The following is a 22,636-nucleotide window of genomic DNA, read 5'->3' as shown; positions in this document are numbered from 1 at the left end:
CATTGTTGTTTCCACCAGAGGACTCCTCCTTTGCCTGCCACTATCCAGGCTTCACAGGAAAGAAAATGAGGGAAGAAAAAAAAGAGAAAAGCAGCAAAACTAAAAAGAAGGGAAAAAGAAAGAGAAAGGAAGCCGTCAGGAGCAGATGAACCCTGGGTTCAGCCCTTTTACTCCACTGCCAGCTACAGAATCCAGGGGTGGCACAGTGGCTAGCACTGCTGCCTCACAGCACCAGGGACCTGGGTTCGATTCCAGCCTCAGGTGACTGTCTGTGTGGAGTTTGCACGTTCTCCGTGGGTTTCCTCTGGGTGCTCTGGTTTCCTCCCACAATCCAAAGATGTGCAGGTCAGGTGAATTGGCTAAATTGCCCATAGTGATCAGGGATATGTAGGTTAGGTGTATTAGTCAGGGGTGAATGTAGGTGAATGGATCTGGGTAGGTTACTCTTTGGACAGTTAGTGTGGACTTGTTGTGCTGAAGGGCCTGTTTCCACACTGTAAGGATTCTAATTCAGAACTCACCTACAATGCTGACTGATACCCAGTTCCAGTCAAGGAGTGTTGGGTGGAACAGATAATCATGGACACTACACAAATGCCAGCATTTAGTTGGCGCTGTGGGGGCTAACTGCAGCCTCTAGTCATTTCTGTTTCAGTTTGCTTTTGCTGTCTCTGAATGAAAGTTCATGTTTGGAATTGCCCAATTGCTTGCCTGTATGTGATGTTTCACTCCTGGACTGATTTACAGTAATATAACTCAAGTTATTTCGAGCTAACTGTCCATGTATTCTGCTTATTGCAGGAGCAGCAAGATGTTCAATCCAGGAAGACGATGTGGATAAAGATGAGAACCCCTTTATAATTATGGCAGCAAGATCTCAAAGTTACAGAGAAAGATAAAGTGAAGAAATTTGATAAAATAAAATATTATTCTATAATTAAATGCAGAAAAAAGGTATGTCAACTTAGCAGGGTCAGGTATCTAATATATGACCACCAGTAGTAATTAGGCACTACCTCACAGAATAAGGGGAAACGGGAATGTTTATATGCAGTGCGGAACGCCCAGTCTGAGTGGTGGGGTGGTGAGCACAGTGATGAAAATGTGTTGCTGGAAAATCACAGCAGGTCAGGCAGCATCCAAGGAGCAGGAGAATCGACGTTTCGGGCATCAGCCCTTCTTCAGTCCTTACTTTCTCCTGGGGAGCACAGTGAGTAATGGCCGTGTGCCAGAGCAAGAAACAGAGTGAGCATGGGCAGAGTCCCGGAGCGGGGAACAGAGTGAGCGTGGGCAGAGTCCCGGAGCGGGGAACAGAGTGAGCGTGGGCAGAGTCCCGGAGCGGGGAACAGAGTGAGCGTGGGCAGAGTCCCGGAGCGGGGAACAGAGTGAGCGTGGGCACAGTCCCGGAGCGGGGAACAGAGTGAGCGTGGGCACAGTCCCGGAGCGGGGAACAGAGTGAGCGTGGGCAGAGTCCGGGCTAGAGCCAGGAGGGGCTGTAAAGCGAGTCCTGGACAGAGGCCAGTGTCTGGGGACAGTATGGCCTTGTGTTCTGAAGCCTGATAGCCATGGACACATGTTGGAAAAGGTCTGTAAGCACTGTCACTGGAGGACTTTATAGACACATTTTACTCTCATTCTGGACTTTTAAACTCTATATTCCCACACTCATTGTTTTACAGTTTCAATTCTGTGAAACATTTAAAGTGTTCTCACCTAGGTACCCTGTACCCAAGATGGTGCCAAGAAGCAACATAACAAACTTCCCTCTGCATTCATTTGAGTGTGCATGACAATAAAGGCTATTCTAAAAGGTGCTGTGTTCCAGTTTTGACTAGACAGTTTGTGGCACGAACTGAAGCCTGACAAGAAAACCTATGCATGAAAGCATTACAAAGAAAACTTGGTGTATAAAGATCTGGGCAATGGGGGAAAAAAAACACACCCAATGCCACCCTCACCCTGATGGCCATCTTTGTGTGTGGCTACACCAAGCTCTGCGTGGATCCCTGGTACGCAAACACCAAGTGTCACTACGTACTGAGGTTCTACCTGTCTGGACAGTCCAAAACCTGTTGATCTTCCAGCTGAAGGAGCTGACCCAGACTGAGTGTTGCAGAATGGCACATTCCAAGGTCCAGGACTATGTGTTGAGGGACACGCTGAAGCTTGGGGCAGCTGCCGCCAAGGCGTGGTGGGAAAAGACCACCGTGTAACATCTGCCTGCCTAAGAAGAACAGGAGGCCCACCCTGTCATTTGGGCTCCATTGACATCTCAGCAGAAGAGCTGGATAGTAAATGTACAGACTTGAATATAGGAAAAATAAATTTTGATGCCTGTATGTAAAGAAATGTAATGTGTGCACAAGAATGGCATGACCAATTGTAAAGTAATCCAAATAATTTTATGAATAAAGTATATTCTTGAAACAAAAAAAATGAAATCATTACAAAGAGAACCATCTATGTGAGGTTAAGACGTGGCACGACAGTTTAAAGAAAGTCACTGCACTCCAGCACAGTATTTGCAAAATACTTTATTGTTAAGATTACTGGCACAACACATTATAATTGATTTACGTAAATGAAGCCAAAAGAGAATCTGATAAGTTTAATAGCTTGTGCAAACAATATAGATTATAAAGAACCATTAGCAACCTGGCTTTAGGCCAGCTCAAAATAAAAAGAAACAATTTCCATTAAAATAGCAAAAATATTTGGTTAAAAATTACTTACTTCAATCACAAACCCTCCCAGAACTCAGCACCATGCCATTGATGAAGCTGGCTCAAATGTAAATAAAGATGGAATTTGCATTTATAGAATGACTGGTTTGAAATGTGCTGTGGTATCTATTCCATCCACTTAAGAAGGAAGACATAACTTTGGTTTACTGTCTCACCCCAAATATGACACATCTAACATATCACACACATCGTGTATTGTACTGATGATGTTTTAGACTAAGCCTGCTGGAGTGGCCTTTAAATCCTTTATTTTCTGATACAGTGGATCCAGCAGTGTTCCCACTGAGCTATGTCTAGTATCTTGAGTTCTTGGTGAGTTAATTATATTTGATGCAACTGGTGAAATGGCTTGATCCAATGTCTGACTGCAGGTTTCTATTGTAAGGTGAGCCACAACACAAACGGAGCTACTAATCAAATACCATCCAATGCCTGTATTACATTGTTCACAGGCAATGACTCTTGTATGATATTGGATTATAGAGATCATTGATGTCAAGCAATTGCATAATTTCACATCAGATGGAACTTAAGTAAACGTAACAGTAACGAATAAAAACAGAAGAACAATACACCAACTATAAGGAATATTTGCGTCCTTTGACGATATGAAGCAAAACTGAATATGAATGCCTAACAGTGGTTTAGCGTATTATTTAAATGAATATTATCACTGAACGATAGAGGAACGCAGAACGTAAATATCTTTTGCTAAATCTGTGTTGACTTCTCTTCCCTTCTTAAAAGCATTGTCTTCATAAACAATATTTTTTGAAGATGATTGACAGGTCCTATTTGTCCATTGGTCTGATGATAATATTTTTAAAACTTTTCACAGCTTTCAATTCATCGGTGTTGAAATCCACAGTCAATTTCCTCAGGCCATGTTTTTGAGGGGAAAATTTAACCCTCAACTTCACTTCTTGGCCTGGTTTGATCACCGACACCCTGAAACAAACAATAAAGGAGAAAGTGAGCAGACATACTATTTATTGACTTAAATGTATGGTATCCATGACTGAGTTGGTAGTTCTTCAACTGATACACAGACAACTAGATAATCAACTAGTCCACCATCTAACGTGTGCTCAATAAGCTGCTTAATATTGAGAAGGAACACACTGCAGTCATCCAACTACTTTCTAATGACAAGTAGAGATGACAATTAAATGTGGCCTTGATTGTTTCTTTTCAAAATAAAAAGTGATAGAAAGTTAAAGAACCACCTTGTCAATTTACCTTTTTCTGGTTTCTGTTTCAATCAGTGATAAATCACTTCCAGATGCTTTTCTGAGAGCGAACAGAAGCAGAAGGCAACCCTGGTGCTCGAAGTTTGGGAGCCTGCACTTTCCTGTCCACAATTTATGTTTTAGCTCCACAAATTAGGAGCAGGAGTAGGCCATCTGGCCCTTTCACCATGCAGTGCCATTCTATACATTTGGTTATTGCACATTTTTGCCCACACTCCAATAATCTTCCACCCTACTGCTCATCAAGAATCTATCAGCATCATTCATAAGAATCTTGTTACCATCAGCTTTTAAGGAACAGAGTTTTGGAGACTCACGACCTTCTGTGAGAAATCATTTTCCTTATGCCAGTCGAAGTGAGCCACTCCTGATTTTGAAAGTGCAGCCCTCAAATTCTTGATTATCCCACAAGAGGAAACACCCTCTCCATATCTTCCACATTAAGACCCCTCAGGATCTTACATGTTTTGATCGGGTCATGTCTTGTTTTTCTAAACTACAAACCTTGCTTGTCCAACTTCTTCTCAGTCGACAACATGCCCACTCATGGTATCAATCTAATAAATCTTTTCTGAACTGTTTCCAAAGCCTTGCATTCTTCCTTAAAGAAGACCAATTCTGTGGACAATGTGCAGGTGGTCTTACCAATGCCCTGCCTGAATGAAGGCTAACCCCTCCCTACTTTTAAAATCAATTCCATTTGCACAACACATTAACATTCTATTAGCTTTCCTAATTACTTAATGTACGAATCTTTGTGACTCATGCATCAAGATACCAAAATCTCTTTGCCTCTTGGAACTGGTGAAATCATCAGGTAATGAATTCCTATTGTTCTTCCTGCCATAACGGACAATTTCATTTTGTGCACCATGTAATCCATCTGATGGATCTATCCCTACTCACATAACTTATCTATGTCCTTTTGGAGCTTCCTAACGTCCTCTTCACAGCTTATATTCCCATCTTTGTGTCATCAGCAGACTTAGCAACCATACCTGTGTCCCTCCATCTAAATCATTTAAAGTCAAAGGCCCACCACTGATCCCTGTAACGCATTACTCGCTGTACGTTACCAACCTGTAGGACCCACTTATTTCTGTTTCCTGTTGGTCAGCCAATTTCTACTTGTGCCAATATGCTATCAGCTACTCCATGAGTGTTTATTTTCCACAATAACCTTTAATGTGATACCTTATTAAATAACTTCTGTAAATCTACATACGTTACATTGATTGGTTCTCTTTTATTCTGGCATTTGTTACTTCCTCAAAGGACTCCAGAAAAACTGGTTAAACATGACTCCACTTTCACAGAATCATGAGGACTTTGCCTGATTAGCTTGAACGTTTTCTAAGTCTCCCACCATGACAGCTTTGTTCAGTTTCTAATATTTTCTTTAAAATAGATGTTACAGTTTCTTGCTTTCTATTTACCTATTTTTTGAATAAAGAAGTCACATTCGCTAATTTCCAATGTAAAGGCATCATCTGTGAAGTTTGAAAAACGAAAACCCCCAGTTTTCTCACTAACTGATTATTTCAAGACATTAGGATGAAATGAAACAGGGACACCAAAGCTCCAACAATTTACTCAACACCATTTCACTGGTGACCATGACTTTTCTGAATTCAGCCATCTTTTCCATTTCCTGATTTACAGCAATTCTTGGATATTAATTTTTCCTTCTGTAGTGAAGACCGATGCAAAATACTTGTTCAACATATCTGTCATATCCTTATTTCCCATTATTGTTTCTCCTCTCTCAGTTTCTATAGGACCTGGGTGCAGTTTGTTAATTCCTTTCATTTTTAAACTATCTATAGAAACTCTCCATTTTTATATCTCTAGCTAGCATTCTCCCGTTCTCTAAGGTATCCCTTCTTAGTCATAGAATTCCTATGGTGTGGAGCCATTCAGCTAGAGTCTGCACTGACCCTCCCAAGAACATCCCACCCAGACCCATGCCTTTACCCTATCCCTGTAACCCTACATGCCCTTGTCCAATCCACCCAGCCTGCACACTTGGCTATCCATTCCCTTGACTTGCCACCCATTTTTGCACAATGTATCTTCATGTATGATGCTACCATTAACTTTTTCGTTAACTACAAAGGTCAGTGCTCCCCTTGCAATGCTTCATATTCATCATAATGTAACTATTCTATGCATTTGGAACCGTTCCCTTAAACACCAATGACTGTCTTCCTATTGATGTATCCCTTAACCTAAATTTCTCATTTATTTTAAGTAGCTCTGCTTTAAGCCCTCATAATTGTTCTTATTTTAGTGTGAAATACCAGTCTTGGACCAACTCTTCTCTCTTTCAAACAGAATGCTAGCACTGACAGAAGTGTTTCCGCAGAATGGCATATGAATCCTTAAAATGCCATCTATCTCTGCTCTGCCTGACATTGGGTGCCAGGAATTGAAAGTCTTCACTCCGGTTTGAGATTCCGGGAGGGTAAGCATGGATTCAAAAACCACAGAAAGAGGCCATTCTGTCCATCATAACTGTCAGCTCTTCAAGAAGACCAATCCAATCGATCCCACTCTCCTGATCTTCCTCCAGGCTCCTACATTTCTTTTCTTATCTTTTTATAACAGATCAGCAAAAAACATAGACTGAAAATTATCCTTGTAGTCTCAGTTCCTCGTCAGCCAATATTTGATTCACTGAGCCACTTGGTGAGTTAATGAAGTGCCCTCTCAATATTCAGTTCTTCTGAGAGTCACTATTACGTCTGCTTCCAATGAGCAGTCAATCAATGAGAAAGGTATAAATGTAGCATTATCACTAGACACTGGCACTGGGGGTGGGGGGGCGGAGTGCAGAGATTCAATAGGTTTATTCTGGAGTTGATGGGGTTGGCTTATGAGGAGAGACTGAGTAGACTGGGATTATATTCATCGGAATTTAGAAGAATGAGGGAGACCTTATAGAAACACATAAAATTATGAAGGGAATAGATAAGATAGGCGTAGACAGGATGTTTCCACTGGCAGGTGAAACCTGGACAAGAGGACATAGCCTCAAAATTAGGGGCAGCAGATTCAGAACTGAATTAAGAAGGAACTTCTCCACCCACAGAGTTGTAAATTGATGGACTTCCCTGTCCTGTAAAGAAGTTGATGTTTTTAAAGCTAAGATATTATTTTTTTTTAACAATGTAGGAACTAAAGATTACAGTGAAAGGGCGGATAAGTGGAGCTGAGGCCAGATTAGATTAGATTCCCTACAGTATGGAAACAGGCCCTTCAGCCCAACAAGTCCACACCAACCCTATGAACAGTAACCCACCCAGACCCATTCCCTTACCCTATATTTACCCCTAACTAATGCATCTAACACTATGGGCAATTTATCATAGCCAATTCACCTGACATGCACATCTTTGGATTGTGGGAGGAAACTGGAGCACCCGGAGGAAATCCACGCAGACACGGGGAGAACATGCAAACTCCACACAGATAGTTGCCCGAGGCTGGAATCAAACCCGGATCCCTGGCGCTGTGAGGCAGCAGTGCTAACCATGCTGCTCCATTTTTCTTTTTAGGGATGGGCAATAAATGCTGGCCTAGCCAGAGATGCTCTCATCCAGTGAATAAATAAATATGAAAAACCAAACTCTTGTGGACTTTAATTGTGGCATGTTTCTGAGACTCCTCATCTAGTCACAATTGCAGGCACACATGGCTCATGTCCAGCATTGCGGAGGACAGCCCCTTGCCATTGGAATACAAGTCCTCCATGTAAGCAATCAGGTGTTCACTCAGCTGCGAGGAGATCAGCCATGACCTTATTGAATGGTGGAGCAGGCTCAAAGTGCCGGATGGCCTACTCCTGCTCTGAGTTCTTATGTTATGTAGACAAGCCAAAGAGGCAGTTTAAATACAGTTTTGCATAAAAAAATAGTGTTTGCAAAGCTATATCATGGTTAGCTTTTTAAGCAGAGACTGTAACGCCACTTAAAGGGAATTTGGGCAAATGTTGGAGAAGGCTAATAAAAAAAAGTCAGTAAAAAGAAAGGAAAATTAAATTGGACTAGAGTGCTTCACTGGAAGATAAGACACTAGCAAAATTAAATGCTTTTTTAAATTGTGAGGGTTAGTCATATTTGCATTTGGAAAATTCTTTGGCTCACTAAAAATTCTGAAATGTGACATTAATAATGCACACATAGCATAGAAATTATTGTTCATGCTAACCTATTTAATTCAAATGGATTAAGATCTCTCATAATAGAGGAGAGAATTATGTCATTTGATCACATTGGTTATTCATTCCCTGATATCTAAGATAATTTCTAAGGTGATATAATAGTTTTGTATAACAGATCAGCAAAAATCATAGACTGAAGATTAACCTTGTAGACTCAGTTCCTTGTCAGCCAATGTTTTATTCACTGAGCCACTTGGTGAGTTAATTAAGTGTCTTTAATTGGTTAGATGGTGTTAAACTGAGTCGTGAGCAAAGAAAAGATAAAAATAATTATAACTCATTTCATAACCTCAAAAGGCCCAAAATATTTTACAGCCACTGTCATAATCTTGAAGTATGGTCTCTACTGCAATACATAAAACACACCTCATGCTTCCAGCAAGTTCTCAGACCTAGCAATGTTAAAGCAAACAGCTAACTTGTTTTAGATTAAGTTGGTTGAGTGGTAATATAAGCCAGCACTCTGGGGAGAATTCCTGGCTCTTCTCCAACCTTTTATCTCCCATGAATGGCGGGGGGGCTTATGGTTAATGTCTTATCTGAACGACAGCACTTTCAACAATAAAGCATTCCCTCAGTAGTGCACTGTCGTGCCAGTTCAATTATGGCTCAAGTCCCTGAATTAGTACGTTCTGAATCACAGGCAACAATGCTACCCTATGCTATTTTACTCAGACGCTGAAAGCTGCAGATTCTACTTACGGACATGGAATGCTCTGCTCCTCAGTGAGGCCAGCTCCCTCCACCATAAATGTACCATTGCACAAATCCACTGGCATCGGATTGGAAAAGGTAATTTCTGCAATTAGCTCATGAAACTGTTTTGGCTCTCCCAGGACCTAAAGCAACAAAGATTTCATTTTAACTCAATAATGTGAATAAAAGACACATTTTGCTCTGTCCTGAAAGATAACAAATTTATAATTGAAATTGTTATAAGCTTCTTCAATTACAAAAATAAAATTTCTCTTTTCAAGTACCAGATCAAAATATACCCTAGAATTTGCCATGTCAACAACTTACACATGCCTACATTTTATAGTTTAGTTCCTTTGATCTTATTTTTGATTTTGTTAAACAACATTTCATATACTTACAGTTCTATTATAAGATTTAAGTAAGGGATTTTTTTTGATTCATTCATGGGACATGTAGATCAACATTTATTGCTTATCCTTAATTACTCAAAGGGTCATTAAGAGTCAATAACATCACTGTTAATCTGGAGTTACATGTCAGTCAGACTAGATAAGGAGGGCAGTTACCTCCCTAAAGGTTAGTAGCAAACCAGATGAGTTTTTTCCCAACAATTGACAATGGTTTCATGGTCATCATTGGTAACAGAGGAGATAGGTGCAGGAGTAGGCTATTAGGCCCTTCACGCCTATCCTACCATTCATTACGATCATGGCTGATAATGTAATCTCAGCACCCCCTTACTCCTGATCTCTTTAGCCACAAGGGCCATTTCCAACTCCCTCTTGAATATATCTAACGTACTGGCTCCAATAAATTCCACAGGTTTACAACTCTGAGTTAAGAAAATCTTCCTCATCTCAGACCTGAATGGCTTACCCATTATTCTGAAACTGTGACCCTTAGTTCTGGACCCCCCACATCATCGAGAACATTCTTCCCACACCTAAGCTGTCTAGTCCCATCATAATTTTATATGTTTCTATGAGATCCACCCTCATTCTAAATTCCAGCGAGTACAAATCAGTCGATTGAGTGTTTCTTCATACATCAGTCCTGTTATCCTGGGAATCAGTCTGGTGAACCATCGCTGAACTCACTCAATAGCAAAAATGTCCTTCCTTACACTAGAAAAACAAAACTTCCCACAACATTCAAGTTGTGACCTCACCAATGTCCTATATAACTGCAGACTTTTAATCCAGATTTTTATCAAATTCATATTCCATCATCTGCCATGGCTTGGTTCAAACCCAGGTGCCCAGAACTTACCTAGTTCTCTGGAATACTAGCCCAGTGACTATACCTCTAGGTTTTTCACCTCCTCCTGGTAATATTTGAGATTTAGAGCAGTCAAGGGAGATTGCGATGGGTGGAAGGTTGGGTGTATCAGGAATGAGAAGCAGTATTAAGCTTGGCTAGCCAAAGGTAAAGTAGACCATGGAGTCATGATAATGCGATATAGGGACACAAAAGGGTGTAGCAGCTTGGAAATGTGATTTGGCTCAATTACAAGTTTTCAACCACCCCAGGATGCTAATATTAGAGTGAAACACAAGTACTGGAGTACAAAAAGATTTCCAGCAATGAATTGGTCAACATTTCAGGAAACCTATTTTTATCATTTCTAAATTTTTAAACTCCTTTGCAACTTTGTAATCAATGCTGTGAATCTGGTGTCGATCAAAGATTATGGACAAGTGAGTATTATGCAGCTAGATAAATGCTGGGCAATCAGTCAAATGATTTCTGGGAGGTGGGCAGTAGGTAATGTACTTCATAGGGATTGATATCAGAGTAGGTTAATAGTATCAGTGAGTAAACTGCAAGAACAAAAGGTATAGATACAGACTTAGTGTCACTGAGTGGTGAGTGTGTAAGCCACTGGCAGGAACCACTTACATTCATAATTGGATAAAGAAGGTAAACCTAAATCAAATTGTACATTGTATCCTAATCCTTGTGTTGAAACTATGTAGTGGAAAACAGCAAAATGTCAAATGGCAGGAAATGAAAATAAATGAGGAAGCAACAAAGATAAGGTTGGAGGGAGCCTAGACATTGCAGGCTTCGCCACTTGCATACTTCACCCTATTGCTTTGTTCAAGGTTTGATCAGGTCAACTTGACAATAAATTTGAAAGTATCTAAATCAGTGAACTCAAGACTGTTTTAGACTGGGTCCACCAGAAAATGGATGTGAGGTATGTGAATGTATGGTACACCCCTTGAAGTCACATTTGACATCCCTTCAGTAGCAGTGGGTAACATCAAATGGTGCATCAAATTTCTTCTGATTGTAAGGAATAACATTTAATAGCTGTAGCTGAATGTCAGATTGCTAAAGTTAGAAGAAGTAAGGACATTTGGTAAACTATGTCCATCATATGTTTGTGTGGAAGGTACAGCTATAACATAAACAATCAGAGCCCTGATATTTCAACAGAACAGCCAAAGAAAATAGCCTGTATATGTATTTTCCCAAACATCTTGCTCAAGTTTTACTAATGCCATGACTGAGCAAGGAACTGGTATCATAGGAGATTTACAAATGCTATTCAGTCAGTAATAAGTCTCATACAAGCAAAATACTTAGGGTGGAATGCCATTTCGAACCATATTTCTTCGTAATCATTACCTTAATGTGTAGTTCTGCATTCTGGAGAGTAATCACTTTTTTAGAAATCAGCACCTCATTAGCTGCATACTCAACTGCAAGAGCCATGATGAGAATCTGATTGTGTTCTGTCAAGGTCCTTCTGTAGTTTGAGTAAGGCACCTGTAGAGTCTCTGTCTTTGCTACAGAAAAAGAATCACAATGGAATACAAAGTTGTGTTTTAAATACTTTCAATGTAATAATACATCTGATATCTTTGTTCTCTGTGTCCTGGAACATCAGCTTTAGGCAGTAAATTCACAGCATTAGGGTCATATAGCATGGAAGCAGATGCTTCAGTCTGACCTGTCCATGCTAACCAGGTTTCCAAAACTGAACTAGTCCCATTTGCCTGCACCTGGCCCATATCCTTCCTTTCTTATTCATGTACCTGTCCAGATGTCTTTTAAATATAGTAACTGTACCTGCATCTACCACTTCTTCTGGCAGCTCATTCCACATATGAACCACCCACTTTAAAAAGTTGCCCCTTAGGTTCCCTTTAAGTCTTTCTCCTTAAAGTTATGCCCTCTAGTTTTGAACTCCTCTACTCTGGAGTATTCACCTTACCAATGCCTGTCACTAATTTATGTAAATTAATTGTTAACAGGAGAACCTTTATTCTCCATTTTTTTTTGGACACCACAATTAGAATGTGTAAAACATTAGCAAAATTTTCATAGAAACATACAGTACAGAAAAGGCCCTTCAGCCCATCAAATCTGTACTGACATGTGAGAAACAACTGATATTCAACCTAATCCCAATTACTAGCACTTGGCCAATAGCCTTTTATGTTATAAAGGTACCAAGTACTCATCCATTTAAAAGATGATCACTACCCTCCCAAGCAGCACATTCCAGACCATCACCCTCTGGGTAAAAAAAAATTCTACTCATATCCCAACATTATGCCCCTCACACACTTGAATCTGTGCCCCTTTGTGGATGACCCTTCAACTAAGGGGAACAGCTGCTCCTTACCCATTCTGAACAAGCCCTTGCTTGTGTACGTCTCAATCAGATCAACCTTCAATCCTCTCTGACCCAATCCAAGCCGATCTAACGTTTCCTTATAACTTGGATTATCCATTCCAAGCAGCATTCTGGTGAATCTCCTCTGCAATCTCTTCTGCACCCCATCCAGTGCAAGTGTGCTTCATGTAATATGGCAACCAGAACTGCATCACATTCTTGACATCATTATTTCTCTCTTTATGTTGTGTCCCTGTCTGCCATGCCATACATCATTCCCTAGCTTTGAGAGTACAGGGACAATCTGCTCCCAATGCTTCTTGTGAACTGGCCAAACTGTAGTACAGAGAACCATCTAAAGATAACACCCCATTCTCCTTTACCTATGAAAGTACCCACTCTTTGTCACTGTTCCCTTTAAAATGCATTGTCAAGATGTATAATTTCAAAGTGTCTATTCTCAGTCAATTTGCTCATTCAACTTTAATATATTCTACAAGCAAATTGTCTTTATAGTGATGGACTATAGATCATCAATTCCTGACTTCCATCACCTTATTTTAATTCCTGGGACACTAATGTACTGCAAGGTTCCTATAAAATAAAATACAGATTTAAAAATGAACACACTGATCACCTGATCACAGGTTGACCCAAGATACAGGAAACCATGAAGGAATAAATAAAATAAATAAAATCTTCTCCTGGTCAATAAATTGTGCATTTTACCATACAACCAAGCCCAACATTTAGGATTGGACAAGACTGACTAATTCACAGATTCAGAAACAATAAAGTAACTGAAAAACAACAATATGGAAAGTTCTCTTCATTGTCTCACTGCAGACTGAAGTTTCAATTTTACCTCTATGTTTTACTCATTATTTGTTGATTTGTTTTATATAAGGTTTATCTTCAGGTTTCTGCTGACTTATGTATTTGCATTACAATCTGCCTAAGTCTCCTCACCTTAATCAATATGACTTCAACTGGAATGCAAAGTGATCTCAGTGGTCTTATGGAAGGAGAAAAATCAACTGCAAATTTTGACATTTCCATATTCTGATCACACACACACACACACACTTTCACCAGACAAGATTTAGATATAGCAATATTTGTTGATTTTCCTCTTGCTCCATCTCTCACTTGCTGAGAATGCTAAGTCCAATGATAATGTAGTGACCTTTGCCCGAATTATGATCAGCTAACTCAGTATAACCTGCGATAACTTACATTTTTACTGCATTTCAAACATGGAAAGGAATCATCGAAATCATAGAAACTATAGTGTGGAAACAGGCCGTTTGGCCCAAAGTGTCCACACAGACCCACTGAAGAGTGTCCCACGCAGACCCATTCCCCTACATTTCCCCTGACTAATGTACCTAGACTACACATCCATGAACATTATGGACAATTTAGCATGGCCAATTCACCTAATCTGCATATCTTTGGACTGTGAGAGGAAAGCGGAACACCTGGAGGAAACCCACACAGACACAGGGAGAATCTGCAAACTCCACACAGACAATCATTCAAGGCTGGAATGTCCCGAGATGCAAGGAAAGAACAGGCACAGAGCCAAGGGTCAAACTTTCAGCAGGATTTACAAAAGCTTGGCTACAGAAATAGGTTAGAAGGAAAGCATTAATTAAACAGAGATTGAAACTAGGCAGCTATAGTGATAGGGAATACTAAAGGGCAGAATCAAAGGGATACAAAGTTTGTGTGGGATGTGGGCTGTTTCGTGTGGATAAAGGTTGTTTGAGATAACAGAGACTGTTAAACGCAAACAAGAAATTAAAAGTTGAGTTTTACCTTATACCCATGAGTACAGATGTGATGGAAAATGGCAGGCCCATCAGCAGAATGGAATGGAATTCTTCACTGACATCCCTTCGAAATTGCAAACAGGATATGCTTGCATATGGTTATGTAGTTTCAAATAAAGGATCTCAATATAGGCATCTGAGTAAGTGCCAGTAATAGGTAATAGGCTTTTTTTGAAAACAAAATTAAAGCCCATACAACTAAGTGGAAGGTTACAGTTGTAGTGATTGTAATGAGGTCAGCCAGGTGGACCTCACAAACTAGGGGTTCTTTGACTGGGGCTGAAAATCTAGTCCAATCAGGGAGTCGTGGGTGACAGGTAAGAACAAGAATGTCAGACACTCTGTTCACTCTGAAAGCAGGCTCTGAGGGAGCTGCTTCAGTTTTAACAACATTCAACATGTAAATAAAGGGTGATTTGGTGTTGGGATACCAGCCTCTATGGAGTTACTTCGATCCTAGACATAGAAAATTGGCGAAGTGGCAGAAAAGAGAGAAATCGTGGATGACTATCTTAGACTTGAGTTAATTATAGAATGCTGTTCCTCAGGGTTCAATATAAGGGTTATGTTTTTTTTTCAAAATGTATTACTAACCTCGTCTGGGTATACAGGGCGTAATTTCAAATTCTGCATACCAAAATCAGATTTATAATAAACAGTGTAGAAGGTAACACCAGGCTTCAGGGAGACGAGGCACACTGATGAATTGGTAAACAGAGGTGTGCAGGTACACAGCATGTACTTTAATCTTTGAAGCTAGCAGGACAAGTTGAAAAGCTGTTAAATAAAGTAAGTACCACCACTGGCTTTGTAAATAGATGCTTAAAGTGTGAAGAAAAAAAAAATGAATGCACTGACTAGGCCTCAGTTAGGGTGCTGTGTTCAGTTCTGAAAGGATTTCAAGGTCTTGGATGTGGTTCAGAGAAGATTTCCTGGAATAGTACTGGGGAATGAGGAACTTCAGCTGTAGAGAAAAAAATTGAACAAGCTGGAGTTGTCCTATTAAGATTTGTGACAGACTTTTTCAAAACCATGAACACTTCAGATAGAATAAATAAGTCGATGTGTTTTTCAATGACAAATGCTGTCAGTGTAAGCAGGGAACACAGATTGAAGCTGATTGGCAAAAGAACCAGAGGTGACATGAGGATACATTTTACTTATCGTAAGTTAGGATGGAAGAGAACGCTCTGTTTGAAAGGACAGTGGCAGCAGATTCAATAGTAACTTCTAAAATAACTGTTTACGTTTTCAAAGAAAATAAAAGAGTACAGGGTTATGGAAAAATCATTCAAAATAAAGATTATATGGCTTCTTCTATTAAAGAGCCAGTACAGGCACAAAGGGGGAAAACAGCCACCTCCCTGCTGTATCCTAACGTTTTGTTATACATGGTTCAAATAAATTTTCCTTGTAGGTACATGTAACCACAGAGACACTAAGCCCATTTAGAAAGGCTTTATGGTGTTATTTTTTGACATTGAACATCATTGACAAAACCAAAACCAAGGAAGTGAAATTCAAGTGAGGGAGGCTTTAAAAGGTAATGTCCCTGCTCCGTCATTAGATAGATATGACTGATGGTGACTTGAAGCTAATGGTTGCCATACCTCAGGCAAAGGAAGAGGCTGAGAAGGTGGGCCCATCATGGTATAGAAAGTGAACCTGCTCTGTTGGTGGAATACAAGCTCAGAACATTGATCGCTAACCTCTTCAAATAAACTTCCGCAAGCAATGAAATGGACTCTATCGACTGGTGTTAATGCAAAAATCAGCACTGGCACACCAGCATTAAGCATGTTTTCGTACTTCATTGGCATGCATACAATGCAGATAAAATAATGAGGCTGATTTCAGGGATTCAGGGAACGTAGATTGAAGCTGATTGGCAAAAGAACCAGAGGTGACACGAGGATATCTTTTACTTATCATAAGTTAATCACAATTGAGAGTTTCTGCTAAAAGTGCAGGCCTTTGAGGAAGACTGCCAGGAGCAACCACTGTATCTTGGTTGAGAGAAAATCATTTATTGTTACTCATTACTCTTCTTATTGCTGTGCCTACCCATGAACACAAACTATTCAAATGAAGCCATATGAACTTTGTCTGATTTGTTGGAAGAGATTAAATATTTTGTTTGACTAAAAAAAACAGAACCGTTCTGAGGCACTGATAGTGGTTTACAGCACAGGAAGAAAACATTACATGTCTCTATGTACTCCTATGTCAAGGTAATTTAAATTGCATCTGACTGCTTTGATCTTTATATTTAGCTCTGCTTCTTCCTCAGCTTTAAATTTTCATTATAAATTTTGAAAAGATACAACAGCTTGTTTCTCAAATTTTACCTCTGACAAGGTAGCCCATAAACAACTCTCTTTGTAATTATTGTGGGAAGTCTGCCTTGAGTGCAATCGATGATCCAGCCATGGGCTGCACTGAAATTGTGTGAGTTTTGATAAGTATATTTGTTTTCTCAATTTTCTACAGAGTTGTTTGCACAGCATTGAGCAGACAAGATCTGATTTGAAAAAAAGTATAGTTGGAGAATATTTTAATATGCAACTGTAATGTAATATCCAAACATTCAGAAGAATGCCCATAGCTTGCAATGGCTGCAGAGGAGATCTACCAGAAGAGAAACATAGATGAGAGACAGCAATGATGTGAAAAGACCTGGGAAGCTGAGATTGCTCTGAATCAAGCAGTCAGGCTTACTTTTTGACTAATACATCAGAAAATAGATTAGATTAATCATTAAAAAAATCTTTTAATCACTGTCTATTCACCACATGTCTCGAATTCATTCTTATATTTCTGTGGATGACTTAAAATCTACACCGAACTATTTGCAGTTGTGTTAGTGTATGATGTCCAGGTTAGAAACATAGGACCAGAGGTTAGCCATTCAGCCCCCAAGCCTGGTCCACCATTGAATGAGGTCATGTCTGATCTGTAGTATAACTCCATAGACCATCCTTTGGGCCAAATCCATTAATAATTATGTTCAACAAAAAATGTACTTTCTCATATTTAAAATTAACAACTAATCCAACATCCACTGCCATTAGTGGAAGACAGTTCCAAAGAACTACCAGTCTTCATGTGTAGAAGTGCATCCTTACATCTCTCCTCATGGTTTGGCCCTCATTCTCACATAATGTCCTGTAGTTCTAGAAAGGCCAGCATTCCATTAGCTCTCTTGATCGTTTTCTGCACTTGTTTGTGACATTTTAAAGGTCGATGGAACTGAACCACCAGTTGTGACATCAATTGTATTGAACTTCATGCCATCTAGAAAGTTCCCTGATCTGTCCTTTGTCAGTCCAAAATAGATAACATCATACTTGCTTATATTGAATGCCATCTGCCGCAGTTTTCCCCATTCACTTAGTCAAACAACATTTGAAGTTTTATCTATCATTTACACTGTCTTCTTAGTTAAAATAAACACATTCAAACACATTTTTAAGTGTGCTTACTATTGTCCTCATGGCAAAAGAGCCAGTTTAGTTTTCAAATCTTCCTCAAAGGGCTGCACAAATAGCTGAAACTCAATTATGATTAACTTCCTTTGAGAAGTATGTAACTGGTTTGTGAAAGTATAAGGCTTCCAGTGTGATGTGAACTACTTAAACCAGCAGAAAAATTGTGGGAACAGTTTTTGCTGAATGCTTAATTTGTTTTTATAATTCACAGGCATTACAAAGATTTCATCATCAAGCAAAAGTAAAACTCAGTGGAAACTCCATATCTCTTTTTCTCAACTCCTTTCCACATCTCAGTACCATGCAAAGTAAATGATTCCTTGTCACTGGATGATAGATGGAATAGCTTTTCCCTAGACATCCTCCTAAAATCATGCATTAATTCATAAAAGTGCCATTAAATCACATCTTATCCTGCTTCATAAACAACCTTAGTAGCTCAATTTTTTTTTCTGCTGTAACTAAATCTTCTTGTTCTGAATAACAGGCTGATCAATTTGCTCTGCATGGTTGACAGGATTTCAATGCTTTTTGATCTTGGGATGTCCAAATGTGCACACAGTGCTCAACATATTGCATTCTAGGAATGTTATTTGCACAACTTTGTGCATTAACGTGTTTTTTTTTGCTAAAGTCACTTTATCTCTGATTTCAGATGGTGCCTCACCAGTTTAATAGCTGAAAAATCCATATTGAATGACATATCTAGGGTTAGAGGTGAAGTTGGAACAATTTTAAATGGGCAAGATAAAGTTACCATCATCCCAACAGACCATAGAGCTTCTCTCTCATTCGGGAGAGACAACTGGTGGTGATTTAACCTGAGGGTCACCACATCTTAGCTGAGGGGAAAGGTCCTTCGTGGCAACCTGAGCCAGTGCAGGAAGTCAATCCTTGCTGGTGACAGCACTCTGCATTACAAACGAACCATCCAACAACTGAACCAAGAACAATTTACATGGCTTTACAGTGGCATAGTTTAAACCATTTTTCACAGGCTGCATGCACTTTGATGCATATTTGGCATTACCTTCCTGTGGTCCAATTTCGATGTCATGTGGCTGTTTCCAGGCACACTCCGAGACTGGTTGTCCATTGTACATGATTGTTTGGGCACACAGGTACAGCTTGCATTTCTTCACCTCTGAGGTATTATTCGTGACAATGGCACAGACCTCAAGGTCAGCCCCGTTCATATTGACTTTCTGAGCTCTCAATTTTATGAAGAATTTCTGCTCTGGCTCTTTAGACAGTTTGTTCTTCATGTCTGCTTTCACGAAAGCTTTATTTCCTTCCTCAGAGCCTTTGTGAAAGCGATTACAAAAATGTATTAGAACAGTCGACAACTTTTTCCCCATTTAAGCATTATTTCCCCATTTTCACTTGTGCTAATGAAACAACTTCCTGTTCCAATGCAGAATCCTGAAAGTGCATTCTATTCCCTGCTGAAAAGTTCAGTCCTTCCTTTGCAAGGTAAAACTTTCTGAACTATATTTTTGACTGATTTTGCATTGTTTTTAAGTTACAATTATTTAACAGCATAGGTTAGTCAGCCACTCAAGCCTGATCCAACATTTAATAAGATCACAACTGATTTTAATGTGGCTTTGACCCTACATTCCAACCGTGAAAATAACTGTAAAGAGGCTGGTGGCTCATCACCAAGACACCTTTTATTTACTTGTGGACAGCCAGCTCAGAGCCAGTCCCCTGAACTAAGCAGATTCTAAATCTCCCGTTTATACATAATTTTTAAGTCAGTCCCCTTCAACTGAGGAAATTCTAAATCTCCTGGTTATATGTCCCTTTTAAAATTTTAAACCCCCACACTACTGCCAAACAGTGGTAGCGTTTATTTTTCCCAGCACCCATGTCGTGTGCATGTGTGGGATATGGTGAAAAAACATGTGCAGAAAACCTTATTCAATTTGCACCACCAAGAAGAAAGGAAACACCCGAGTGGCCAGTGACAAGCAGCGCCCTTCACATCAAAGGGCAATGCCTAAGTGATCAAAAAAGGGGAAGGGGAGGGCAGGGGCTAAATCAAAATAGAATCAGAGGGGGAAATAAAGCACTCCACACCCTGTGGATCCACCTCTCCCTGAAAACCTTGAGGTTGTTGGTAGAATCCCCTGTTTATGTTTTTTTACCCAGGCTCTGACATAACCGCAGAAGAGGGGCAGGCAATCCACCATAATGACCCCCTCCACAGCCCGCTGCCTGAACCTGTTTCTAGCCAGTTTGGCCAGGCCCAGGAACAGACCCACGAGGAGGTCCTCTGACCTGCCCCAACTGTTTATTTTTTTTCTCATTGTGAACAAGACCCCAGACACTCCTATTTATTTATTTATTTATTTGTTTGTTTATTTTTTCTTTTTTTTTTCTCCCCCACACGACCACCTAGCAACCATAGTGCTTATTTTAATCTCTTTTTTTCTCAAAAGGAAAACACCAGAGTGGCCAGTGACAAGCTGTGCCCTTAACATTGCTGGTTTTTTTTTGTTTTTTTTCCCTTAATCTCCTGTTTATATATATTTTTTCCTTTTTATTTGTTTTAACCCCCACACTACCGCCTAACTACAGTAGTGCTTTCCCCCTCCCTCCCTCCTCCCCCCCCCCCCTCCCCCCCCCAATGAACCTTTGATTAATGATCTTAGGTTCTGTTAATGAGCTAGCTGGGCATGAAAACAATTAAAAATACTTACCATACTTCAACTCATTTAGCCAACTAAAATGAGAGTTTTCTAAAAGGTTGCATGTCTTTGTTGTACTACCCTTAATCAGATGCTATCACATGGAAGATGGGTGGTACAGTGGTTAGCATTGCTGCCTCAAAGCAACAGGGATTTGGGTTCAATTCCAGCCTTGGGTGATTCTAAGTACAGAGATTACACATTCTCCCTACACATTCTTCCAAATGCTCTGGTTGTTCCCACAGTCTAAAAGCATGCATTGGAAATGCTGAATTGTGGGATATTGTGGGGGATTATGATGCATTTCAGGGGGTTAGTGCAGACTCAATAGGTGGAATGGTCTCAATCTGTACTGTAGGGATTCTAGGATAAGGAGAGTGAATCTGGAATCTCATAGAGTCATGGAGATGTAAGCATGGAAACAGACCCTTTGGTCCAACTCACCCATGCCGACCAGATATCCGAACCTAATCTAGTCCCACTTGCCAGCACCCAGCCCATATCTTTCCTATTCATATACTCATCCAGATGCCTTTTAAATATTGTAATTGTACTAGCCTCCACCATTTCCTCTGGCAGCTCATTCCATATATGTACCACCCTCTGCTTAAAAATGTTGCCCCTTCGGTCTCTTTTATATCTTTCCCCTCTCACCCTAAATCTATGTCCTCTAGTTCTAGACTCCACCACCCCAGGGAAAAGACTTTGTCTATTTATCCTGTCGATGCCCCTCATGATTTTATAAACCTCTATCTATCAGGTCATCCCGCAGCCTCTGACACTCCAGTGAAAACAGCCCCAGCCTCTTCAACCTCTCCCTATAGCTCAAATCCTCCAACCATGGTGACATCCTTGTAAATCTTTTCTGAACCCTTTCAAGTTTCAAAACATCCTTCCGACAGGGAGAAGACCAGAATTGCAGGCAATATTCCAAAAGTGGCCTAACCAATACCCTGTACAGCCACAACATGACCTCTCAACTCCTGTACTCAATGGTCTCACCAATAAAGAAAAGTATACCAAAAGCCTTCTTCACTATCCTATCTACCTGCAACTCCACTTTCAAGGAGCAATGAACCTGCACTCCAAGGTCTCTTTGTTCAGCAATACTCCCTTGGACCTTACCATTAAGTATGTAAGTCCTGTTCTGATTTGCTTTTCCAAATTGCAACACCTCGCATTTATCAAATTAAACTCTATCTGCCACTCCTCAGGCCATTGGCCCATCTGATCAAGATCCCATTGTAATCGGAGGTAACCTTCTTTGCTGTCCACTACACCTCCAATTTTGTTGTTATCTGCAAATTTGCTAACTATACCTTTTATGCTCACATCCAAATCATTTACATGAATGATGAAAAGTAGTGGACCCAGCATCGATCCTTGACTGCAATGGTAGTTTAAGATGTGGGGCTTGGGAAAATAATCTTTTACTTAACATCCTGCAGAAGTTCTCTCAGTGTCAGAGAATGGATGCCATGTTCCACATCATGGCTGCTCTGATTGACATAGAGATGCTAATAACAGTGAAGAATCATTCAGTGTCCTTCACGGTAACTTATGGAACATCCCTAATAAGGTTTCCCCTTCACCTGAAAGGGGTCTCCTTTTGTGGTGGCAATTCTGCTGCACAATCTGCAACAGGAAAATCATACAATCACAGAATGATACAGTACAAGAGGCTATTCAGCCCATTCAGCACATGATGTCTCTTTGAAATGTTATTGAATTAATCCCTGTCATTGGCCTATAACCCTGCAAATATTCTCATGTATTTATGCTATCCAGGCAGAACCGGTGCAATCCATTGAGTAAAATAGGTGGTATTATATGGTGGTAAATGTTTTGAGGTTGAGGTGTGGTAACAAAACATCAAGTTATTTTTAAGAATAAACTGACCAAACAATGAACTAACAATTGCCTCGGTTGACATCAGTACAATAAATTGCTGAAACCAAATTAAACAGTGAAAAAAGTCACCATTCCTCCCTTCTGGTTTGGACTCCTGAATCTCTGAAGTTTGGTTCTTTCTTGGCAATGAACGGAACTATCCATCCATTTTGGGAATTAAGGCAAA

At 40.0% G+C, this 22,636-nt stretch overlaps 1 protein-coding gene across 1 annotated transcript in view; it reads right to left on the bottom strand.

The window, feature by feature from the left end:
• Positions 1-2,518: 2,518 nt before the first annotated feature.
• Positions 2,519-22,636, bottom strand: part of LOC140463177 (protein-glutamine gamma-glutamyltransferase 2-like) — a 75,268-nt gene continuing 55,150 nt past the window's right edge. The window contains exons 10-13 of the mRNA XM_072556957.1: positions 18,897-19,169; positions 11,550-11,710; positions 8,919-9,055; positions 2,519-3,692 (exon numbers count right to left, since the gene is read on the bottom strand). Of these exons, the coding sequence (XP_072413058.1) occupies positions 3,536-3,692; positions 8,919-9,055; positions 11,550-11,710; positions 18,897-19,169 (728 nt within the window). The 3' untranslated portion in view covers positions 2,519-3,535. The remainder of the gene's footprint in view (positions 3,693-8,918; positions 9,056-11,549; positions 11,711-18,896; positions 19,170-22,636) is intronic.

This window comes from Chiloscyllium punctatum, chromosome 37 (genome assembly GCF_047496795.1).
Source record: "Chiloscyllium punctatum isolate Juve2018m chromosome 37, sChiPun1.3, whole genome shotgun sequence".
Classification (NCBI taxonomy): Eukaryota; Metazoa; Chordata; class Chondrichthyes; order Orectolobiformes; family Hemiscylliidae; genus Chiloscyllium; species Chiloscyllium punctatum.
This window is presented reverse-complemented; position numbering and strand designations above follow the sequence as displayed.